Raw genomic sequence first — 11,071 nt, forward strand, 5'->3', positions numbered from 1 at the left:
TTTTTTGGGGGGGAAGAAATATATTAGATGGTATTTTGATAGCCAATGAAATAGTGGATGGTTGGAAAAGATCTAATAGGAAAGGCTTGGTGCTTAAATTGGATTTTGAAAAGGCTTATGACTCTATTAATTGGGAGTTTTTATTCGACATGTTAGCATAGTTTGGTTTTGGAACGCGTTGGGTACAATGGATGAAAACTTGTGTTTCCTCAGCTAAGATATCCGTTTTGGTGAACGGGTCACCAACATCTGAGTTTTGTCCTCAAAGAGGCCTGAGGCAAGGAGACCCATTGTCACCATTCTTATTCAACATTGTAGCTGAAGGTCTTAATATTTTGCTGAGCAGAGCTAGACAGCTGGGCCTAATTCAAGGGGTGGTGGTGGGCTCTAGTGGGTTAAGAATCACGCACTTGCAATTTGCGGATGATATGATTTTGTTCTGTAATGCAGATAAAGAGGAGGTGGGCAACATTAAAAGAATTCTAAGATGCTTTGAGATTGTATCAGGTCTGAGAATTAATTTTCACAAGACTGTTATCTGTGGGATTGGGGTAGATGAGGGTTCGATGCAGGAGTTTGCTTCTTCCTTAAATTGTTGCCACCATAAATTGCCTCTAAAATACTTGGGGCTTCCTTTGGGGGCTAATCCCAGCAGGAGGAGTACTTGGAAACCTGTTCTTGATATGTTCAAACAAAAATTGTCCACATGGAAGAGAAGGTTGTTATCTTTTGCTGGGCGCTTAACTCTTATTAAATCGGTTATGTCTAATCTGCCCATCTATTATCTTTCTCTGTTTAGAATCCCTGCTGGAGTGGCAAAGGAAATTAAGAGAATACAATCTGTATTTCTTTGGGGTGGATCCGATCTTAGAAGGAAAATACATATGGTCTGGTGGGAGGTGGTTTCTAAAAATAAGAAATTAGGTGGGTTAGGGTTGAGGAGGATAAAAAGTTTCAATTAATGTCTCCTGCTGAAATGGTGGTGGAGATTTGGTGTAGAGAATAAATCCCTTTGGAAGGAAGTGATCTGCTCCAAGTATGTGTCATTGGATGGAAGATGGACACCACAATTAATAGGCAGAGAATCCAAGATCCGGTCGGATATTATTCAAGCTGTAAGGTCCAATCCAGAGCTGCACCACTTTTATATTTCTAATGCTCAGATTTTTCTCGGGGATGAGAGGAGAGTTCGATTTTGGAGAGACAAGTGGGTGCGTAATGTATGCCTAATGGAGGAATTCCCAAGGCTCTTTTCCTTATCTAATGATAAAAATGGTGTGGTAAGGGTGTTTTTCGAAAAAAGGGAAGAGAATGGTGGCTGGAACATGGACTTCAGAAGACCACTGTTGGTATGGGAGGAGGAAGAAGCTAACAGACTTTTTCATTTGCTGAATTCTGCACCAATTCTGTGCAATTCCAGATCTGATGAGCTCATATAGGGTGCAGACCCATCTAATACTTTCTCTGTTTCCTCAGTATATCTTTGGAGTGAATCACATCTAGGACCTATACTACCAGTGACTGCTTAAATTTGGAATAATTTCGCTCCTTCAAAAGTTCAATGTTTTGGGTGGATGGCTTGGCTGGGTAAGATTAAAACTTCGAGTTTTCTTCATAGAATTGGTATTCTAACAGGGAATGTAAATCTGGATTGTGTCTTCTGTCACAATGAGATTGAAACCGTGGAACATATTCTATTGTACTGTCCTTTCGTTTGGTTGCTTTGGTCCAACATTGTCCGATGGTGGGGTATGCAATGGGTGCTACCAGGTTTAGTGAATGGACTGTTAAATTGGTGGGATGGTTGTAGATTGAAGAAGTTGGAAAAGAAAATTTGGAAGGTTCTTCCTCTGGCTGTCCTGTGGTCTACATGGAAGCATCGAAATGATTGCATCTTTAATGGCTCTCAACCAATCTTGGAAGACCTGTGTGAAATAGTAAAGGTTCGTGTAACTATGTGGCTCAAAGCCTCACCAACCCAGGTGGAGCTTTCTATTAATGACTTGGTCTTTAACCTGCCACAGGTGAAGTTTTGCATTAGAAATGGAGGTTGAGTGAAAAAGTGTTTGTTTGGCCAGGTTTCATGTGTTTTTCTGCATACATTGTAATTTTGTCTCTGGTTATAGGCTGCAGAGTTAGCTCTAAATAAATCTGGGTTGAACAGAAGTGTCTTACAGTCTAACATTGCAGGTGCTCTTTACTGAAGTGTTCTAGAATCTGCCTTGGTCTGCTGCTGTGTCCTACTGCCTAGCAGCAGTAGGGTGGAGCTTCTGGCCTCCAGGGGGCTGGCTGTGTGCCTCTGTTTAATAGTCTTGCATTGCTGTGAGGTTATGTCCATCCTCTGCTGGTTAGCTGATATGGTTTGCTGATGGAAGCAAGGAAGAAGAGATCATTCTCTGCTGATTGGTAGCAGTGCGATTGGTAGCAGATGGGTATTTAGCAGATTGGTATGTATGCAGATTGGTTGCAGAGTGGTATGTATCAACTAGGTTCTGGTTTGTGAAGGCAGTGCAGAGGCCTTCTCAGTGCCATTTTCTCTCTGTTAGCAAAGGAGTTTTGTGGGCTTGGTTGTAAGGTGGTCCTGTGTTAGCATAGGAGCTTTTGTGTGCTTGGAGGAATGGTGGCTGGTTGGTAGTTTTTTCATCCTCTGCTGGTAGCTGCTGCAAGAATAATGGTGTATTGGGCTTATGGTTTGATGTCCTGCTGATCTCCTTGCCAGACTGATGGTTTGCTTCTTGTCAGTGTGTGTGGTCTGCTGTCTGGAAGCTCCAGCAGAGGGCTTCATTGTTGGTTTTATTTTGCTTTTTGGCTGGTTCTAGTATTTCTATCTGTTGGATTTGGCATGTCTTAGGTTTGGTTGTATTTTTGGTGTGGGTTTGTTGTTTGTGGTTGGTTTCTCACCAACTCACCATCTTTAGGCGGTGTGCTAGCATATGATTGGGCGTTCTCAACAGTGTCAACCTAGTTGGGATTGTTTTGTTTCGCTATGATGCTCTTTGCACCCCCCCTTCCTCGTCTTCTTTATTGATGTATTTCTTTATTCGGTCTTCATCAATAATAGTTCCTTTTTCTTCGCTGATCAAAAAAAAAAAGGATTGGTACCCACTATAGTACAGCTTAGGAATACTATTTGTTTTCCTCTCATCAATGTAGAGCACACATGGGACAAACACAACATCACAAATATGCTAACACAGCAATTCCTAAGAAACTAGGACATGCACACAGTAAGGACACCAAATCATATTACTATTCATATACTTTTGATGCATATAATGTAAGAAAATATGTGATGTAAATAAATATCTAAAATTTCTACTTACAAATGCAAAATATGAAAGAAGAAATCCCACAAATGCCATATATAATGTACGCCTCTTAGAAATGTTTCAAAATATATTTGGGGTGGTGGGTTGCATTCCCAAGAAAGTCAAACCTTAGTCATGCTAAGAGATTCACCACATAGGTCTTATTAGAGACTCTGAAAACTGTTGTCAAAATGGAAACAGGTCCTCCCTAAAGTGTCCATGCTACTAATACTCTCATTACTTAGTGACATTTCTGATTCGCTATCTTGTATTTAAAAATTTTATGTCCTTGAATAAGTCACGTTGTGCCTCTTTAATTTGATAGAATGGGTTTTTAAAGAAAATTACTATCCATGTAAATGGCCCAGACACCCTTTTCTTTGTTTTGCTACTTCAATTGCAAATCAAAAGACATACGCACAGAAAACAAAAAAATAAAAGAAGAAATAAAATTTAAGTGCCCCAAATGTCACACAATGCCTCTCAGACATTCATGCTATTCTAATTAGCATAAATGGCGACAATGTGAAATTCACATTATCTAATTAGGGGTTTTTAATTTGTTTACCTCTTCCAAATGTCTTTAATGTCTCCAGTTGTTCTCCAACTATTTCCTATGCTAGCAGCCCAAGTCGCTGGGTTTTCTTGGCCCCTAAAAAAGCCAGATCATCCTTTTTGATGAATATATAATATAGTTATGAAAACAATTAATTATATGGTATTTTAAACTAATTAAAGAAAGGAGATTAAAATTGAAGGCATACCATTCACATAGGGAAAAGAAAATGGGTCATCCAGTTTTAAGGAGAGCTTTACTCATTGTCGAATATCTACAACTAAGGATGTAATCATATATTTGGTATCAGTCCCTACATTAATTCTTCTACCAAAAATAAATAAATAATAATAATAATAAAAACAAAAAAAAAATTTAAATTTCTTTTTCAATATTGGTCTAACATGAACTAGTTTCATAATACATAAAACTGATTGACAATGACAAATGATTGAATAATCTATCAACCCTATAATTAAATTTTATCTAAATACTGCATCGTATTTTTTAATAATCAAAAGAAACGGTAATAAGAAGTTTTGCATTCATTTTACCTTTCTTGTGGACTCAATCCATTATTGTGGCAATTGTCATACTTAAAATAATCAATTCCCTTAAAAAGACGAACAAAAAAAAATCATATTAGTCAAGTCAAGCTTGTGACTCCAGTGGAGTAAATTTAGTATCAAAGGAACAATAAAATAGAAACAAATACAATTCCAAGTTTATAGTTTTTATTCTTCCCACCTCCAACATCTTATTAATCTTACATAAAAGCATGGACGCACACATGGCATAGATAACTAATACAATTTTAATTTAGTTTATTATACAATCATTTGATGAATAAAATATAATGAAAATGCATAATCGATCAATTAATTAAGACATACATACGTACCCATGAAGCAAAGGTGTTGGCATCATGTTCCTCGTAGCGAAGTGATCCAGGCATCCTTTTGTCACAAGTCAATGTCCTGAAAACAATAATACATAAATGGAACAATTTACAAGCTAGGGAATCGTTTTATTTGCATCAATAATACCCTTTCTTTTTGCTGATCAAAAAAAGAGAGAAGATATTGATAACATATGTTGGATTACAGAATTAGTTATGATGAGTGAGGTTTTAGGACAATAAATAACCAGCTCTCATAAATTTTACAAATTACTGACATATGTTATCTTTGATGATCTATAATTTGTCAAATTCGAACTGTCAGTTAACTCTGTTACCCAGCATCAGCGTAAATCCCAATCTTTAGCCCTTTACTGTGGATATAATCTGCTAGAGTCTTCATACCAGATGGAAAAATTGTAGCATTTGGTACCAAGTTTCCCTGCATATATATATATATAAGACAAATGCGGCCCAACATTGATATATGTATTATAGATGTATACATTTCAACCTTGTTCTAGTATATATTAGGGCATCTATATATATACATATATATATATATATGTATGTGTGTGTGTATGAGAGAGAGAGAGAGAAATTAATTTAATCAAACCATCAAAAACTATATGAAACCCCATCTTGTAAGTCTAAAAAATCCCAAACTATATGAAACCTAAGCAAAGCTTCATCACATTCACAAACATAGATTCACATTGAAAGCCCTAACCATAGTTTGTTTATCCAACAATCTCTACAAGGGACCACAAAACAAATAATGCCAGCCATCTCATATAGACGATGATTGCAACAGAGCGAACCTTGTCTGCCGCTCTCCATTCACACAGCAGCCTCGTTTGTTGCTCGCAGTCATCCGCCGCCGCTCGCCCTCGTCTGCCGCTCTCCGTCGTCTGCCGCCGCTCGCCGTCGATCTCGAGAGAGAGAGAGGGGGGGAAGAAGAGAGTGATTTTTTGGGTTTGAGATTGGGGATTTTTTTTGGGGGGGTGTGGAAGCGGGAATGGGAAAAAAATAAAGGAGGGAACGGGAATAGAAAAAAATAAAGGGGCGGGAATGAAAAATAAAAATAAAAATAAAAAAATAATTAAATAAATTTATTTTTTGTTAAAATATATATTTTTTTGTAGTTAATGAATTTCTTTAAAAAAATTTTTTTTTTTAGTTACTAAGATTGAAAATTTATTTGTTTCATTTTTATTTTAATGAAAAAAAATATTATTATTTTTTATTTTGTAGAAGTAGGGGTAATATATATTTTAATGAAAAATATTTTCCACTAAAATAAAAGTTAATTTTCTGTAGTCAATGAAAAATATTTTTCTGCAGCCTATTTTTTTTTGTTACTAAAAACCATGAACTAACTTTTTGTGGTAGAGGAAAGGGAACGGCAGCAGTAGTGAAGGTGGTGGATAAGAGATGATGGTGGTGGTGATGGTGATGGCGAAAGAGATTAGTGGTGAAGTTGTGGTAGTGGTAGTGTAAATGCAGTGGCAGGGGTGAAAGAGAGGTAATGGTAGTAGTAGTGGCAGTAGTAGTAGTGGTGGTAGTGAAGTGGTGGCGATAGTAGTAGTAATGGTAGTCGTAGAGGTGAAGTGGCGATAGTAGAAATAATGGTGGTGGTGGAATGGTGTTTGTAGTAGTGGTAAAGGTGGTAGAGGAGGTGGGTGGTGAGAGAGAGAAATGAGTGAGAGACAGATAGAAGAGAGAGAGAGAGAGAGAGAGAGAGAGAGACAGAGTGATGAGCGAGAGAGAGACAAAGTGGTCGCTAAAAGTGCATTTTCTTGCAGTGGATTGATAAATCGAGAGGGAGCTCAGTAAATAGAGAAGACAAGAGTGAGAGAGTGAGCAACGCAAACACAGTGGGAGGGAGAGAGAGTGAGAAAAAGAAAAGATAAAGAGATAGAGAGTGATAGACAAAAAAGAGACATAGAGAGAAGAGAGATGGACGAGAGAGACATAGAGAGATAGAGAGAAGAAAGATGAGCGAGAGAGACATAAAGAGAAAAGAGATGAACGAGAGAGACAGAGAGAAAGATAGAGAGAATAGAGATGAGCGAAAGCGACAGAGAGAGAAAAGAGATGAGAAAAGAGATGAAAGAAGAGATAGATGAGTGAGAAACACACAGAGACAGATAGACAAACAGACAGAGAGAGAAGAGTGATGAGTGAGAGAGAGAAAGAGAAGAGAGAAAGGAATATGAAAAAATGGATGAAAAGATATAGACAAAGAGAGAGAGAGAGAGAGAGAGAGAGAGAGAGCGAAAAGAGATAAACGAGAGAGAGACAAAGAGAGATGAGCGAGAGAGATAAAGAGGAGAGATGGAAGAGAGATGAGAGAGATAAAGAGAAGAAAGATGGACGAGAGACACAGAGAGAAAGAGACAGACAGACAGACAGACAGAGAAGAGTGATGAGTGATGAGTGAGAGAGAAAAAGAGAAAGAGAAGAGAAACAGAAACATAGAGAGAAAGAAAGAGACAGACAGATAAAAAAGAGTGATGAGTGAGAGAGAGAGAGATAAGAGAGACAGAGACACATAGAGAGAGAGAGAAACAGACAGACAGACAGACAGAGAAAAGTTATGAGTGAGAGAGAGAGAAAGAGAAGAGAGACAGAGACAGAGACAGAGATAGAGAGATAGAAATATGAAAAAATGGGTGAAAAGAGAAATGTTCAAAAGAGTAAGACGATGTCGTTTTTATTTTTATTTTTATTTTTTTGTAACAGAAAAATACCGTTGCATTTATTTAAATCATTTTATGACTTATGAAGCCGTCTCAAAGCCACAATATATATATATATATATATATTTTTTTTTTCTGTCTATATCTTTCTTGTTACCTACGATGGCAAAATAATATTTATTTCTTGCCAAACTATATTTGTAATCCTTATAATTTATTTCATCTATTGATTTTGATCATTTAATTTTAATTATATCAATTTTATCTTTTAATTTTTCACATTGTGTAGTCCAATTGATGACATCAACTAAAAAAATAGATAGAAATCAATGACAAAATGGTATATTAAAAAAGGAATGAATCATTTTAAAATGAACGTCAGTCCCTAAAGGTGCATTATCAGTTTAACTAAATTGATGTAAGTCATTGAAGTTTATTTAAATTTCATTTGAAAACTCAACGAATTTTGTTTAAGCTTGCCAAGATATACGTTATTTAATCTTGGTTTTGAAAATAAGACAACTTTTAAAATGAATTTATGTTTGATTAATTTACATAATGAATCAACTTTAAATGAAGTTTTAGTAAATCAAATGCGAATCAAGTTTGAATAGTTTGATTGGTTTTACATTTTTGTTTGGAATGTGTAATTATGCATATATATATATATATATATATATATATATATCCTTTTGGCCTTCTGTATTTATTTTCAAAAAAATTATTATATTCAAATAAAAAAAGTATTGTTTAGTTTGGCATTCGCAATAATTATAGAGGTATGATGTGCTTGGATCCGGAATGGGTGGCATCATAATGCTAAGTTCAAAGAATTTTCATATGAAGTGTTGTACTTGTGATATTTTCAATTATGACTACAGAGAGAGAAAAAAAAAATCTTCTCAGTGGCAACATAATTGAGTTTGAAAAGTTTTGCTATGATACTCTTTAATGCTATTTGTCTCAATGTTTTAAATTAGATTTCATTAATAAGTCTCTTTTCCGCTCATTTAAAAAAAAAAAAAAAAAAAAAACAAGTGTCTTTGGATACAACAAAAAGATAAAAGAAAATATTAAAAATATAAGATCCTTTTTTTTTTATAAATATTTTTCATTAATCTCAAAACTCTTTTAACCTTTTCACCTATTTTCAATAGACGTTTCACCCTAATTCTATATTAAACAACAAAAGAACCTTTGGTTGTTGCAAGTGATGGGTATTTTTTTTTTCAGTTCCGCTACGTCGCTCGAAAACTTATCCCCCGAATCCCCCGAAATTGATAAAGGTGAGTTTTGAGATCACTTTCAATCTACCAACACCATGCGTGAAATAGAAGAAGAAAAGAGAGGAGAGGAGAGGAGAGGAGAGGAGAGAAAGAGGAGCCCGTCGAAGAAGAATACCACTGAGATCGACCACCGACCTGGGTGACCATCGACGACCAGCAAAAAACTCTGCCGAAGTGACTGTGTTGTTCGGCTTTTCTTCTTCTGAGGCCTCTGTTTCTTCTTCTTCATTCTGTTTCTTGTCCAAGGGTATGTCTCTGTTTCTTCTTCTGAAACCTAGTTCATAGAATGCTGCTGTTTTATTAGTAATGTATTTATTGATTTAGTAGTGGTAATCTTTGTTTAAGCTTGCCAGGATATATGTTATTTAATCTTGGTTTTGAAAATAAGACAACTTTTAAAATGAATTTATGTTTGATTAATTTACATAATGAATCAACTTTAAATGAAGTTTTAGTAAATCAAATGCGAGTCAAGTTTGAATAGTTTGATTGGTTTTACATTTTTGTTTGGAATGTGTAATTATGCATATATATATATATATATATATATCTTTTTGGCCTTCTGTATTTATTTTCAAAAAAATTATTATATTCCAATAAAAAAAGTATTGTTTAGTTTGGCATTCGCAATAATTATAGAAGTATGATGTGCTTGGATCCGGAATGGGTGGCATCATAATGCTAAGTTCAAAGAATTTTCATATGAAGTGTTGTACTTGTGATATTTTCAATTATGACTGCAGAGAGAGAAAAAAAAAATCTTCTCAGTGGCAACATAATTGAGTTTGAAAATTTTTGCTATGATACTCTTTAATGCTATTTGTCTCAGTGTTTTAAATTAGATTTCATTAATAAGTCTCTTTTCCGCTCATTAAAAAAAAAAAAAAAAAAAAAAGTGTCTTTGGATACAACAAAAAGATAAAAGAAAATATTAAAAATATAAGATCCTTTTTTTTTATAAATATTTTTCATTAATCTCAAAACTCTTTTAACCTTTTCACCTATTTTCAATAGACGTTTCACCCTAATTCTATATTAAACAACAAAAGAACCTTTGGTTGTTGCAAGTGATGGGTATTTTTTTTTTCAGTTCCACTGCGTCGCTCGAAAACTTACCCTCCGAATCCCCTGAAATTGATAAAGGTGAGTTTTGAGATCACTGTCAATCTACCAACACCACGTGCGAAATAGAAGAAGAAAAGAGAGGAGAGGAGAGGAGAGGAGAGAAAGAGGAGCCCGTCGAAGAAGAATACCACTGAGATCGACCACCGACCTGGGTGACCACCGACGACCAGCAAAAAACTCTGTCGAAGTGACTGTGTTGTTCGGCTTTTCTTCTTCTAAGGCCTCTGTTTCTTCTTCATTCTGTTTCTTGTCCAAGGGTATGTCTCTGTTTCTTCTTCTGAAACCTAGTTCATAGAATGCTGCTGTTTTGTTAGTAATGTATTTATTGATTTAGTAGTGGTAATCTTTGTACATAATTTTATAGAAACCTAGTTGATTTATACATAATTTTATAGAGGGAAATGTTTGAGAACTCGACCGGAGAGGGAATTATGTATAAATCAGCTAGGTATTATCAGACTCCAAAATTATGTTTATAGAAACCTAGTTCAAAAATGGTATTATCCACAAATGGATTTCTGAATTTGTGGACTAACCTAGTTCATTCTAAATTTCTGTGGTATTCATCTATTTGTGGATTTCACAAAAATGAATTTGTCGATTTCAGAATTTCTGTGCTGTTCATCTAATTGTCCAAAGACAATCAAGAAATCCATTTTTGTGGACTAACCGAGTTCATTCTGTTTCTTGTCCAAGGATATTATCCATTTTTGTAATTAAATGTGTCTCAATGTGCTCTTTGTTCTAAGTGACAGGTTCAAAACCCAGTTAAGTCATTATGCATAAGTTTTTTGTATGAACAGAACCTGTTTTGGACAAACTGTTTCACACTTTGCATTTGAGTTTGATGAACATAATTTGTGTATAAACAGAACCTATATGAACATAACCATAATTTATGAACAGAACTTGTATGAACATAATTTGTGTGATGTATACAAACTGTTTCACACTTCGCATTTGAGTTTGAAGGTACAATGGACATTGATTCAAACAATCCTACATTGAGTGGGGGTGAGGAAGTTGAGGAAGCAGAGAACAATCCTTCATTAAATGAGAGTGACGAAATTGAAGAACCTAAGAAGGGGATGTGGTTTACCTCAAAGCAAGAAGTTCACGAGTTTTATGCAAAATATGCTAAAAACCTTGGATTTGCTATAGCTTACAAAACACAGAATGTTAGATCGGATGGAAAG

The 11,071-nt window shown here is 35.3% G+C and overlaps 1 protein-coding gene across 1 annotated transcript; it reads right to left on the minus strand.

Moving 5' to 3' along the window:
* Positions 1-2,984: 2,984 nt before the first annotated feature.
* Positions 2,985-5,210, minus strand: LOC145797659 (alpha-galactosidase-like). The gene is made up of 5 exons (XM_082885054.1): positions 5,101-5,210; positions 4,766-4,841; positions 4,419-4,477; positions 3,877-3,960; positions 2,985-3,075 (listed from the first exon to the last, which is right to left on the minus strand). The coding sequence occupies exons 1-5, from the start codon at positions 5,208-5,210 to the stop codon at positions 2,985-2,987; spliced, it is 420 nt and encodes a 139-aa protein (XP_082741180.1).
* Between the last annotated feature and the right edge of the window lie 5,861 nt (positions 5,211-11,071).

This window comes from Camellia sinensis, chromosome 8 (genome assembly GCF_055761805.1).
Source record: "Camellia sinensis isolate YWXY chromosome 8, ASM5576180v1, whole genome shotgun sequence".
Classification (NCBI taxonomy): Eukaryota; Viridiplantae; Streptophyta; class Magnoliopsida; order Ericales; family Theaceae; genus Camellia; species Camellia sinensis.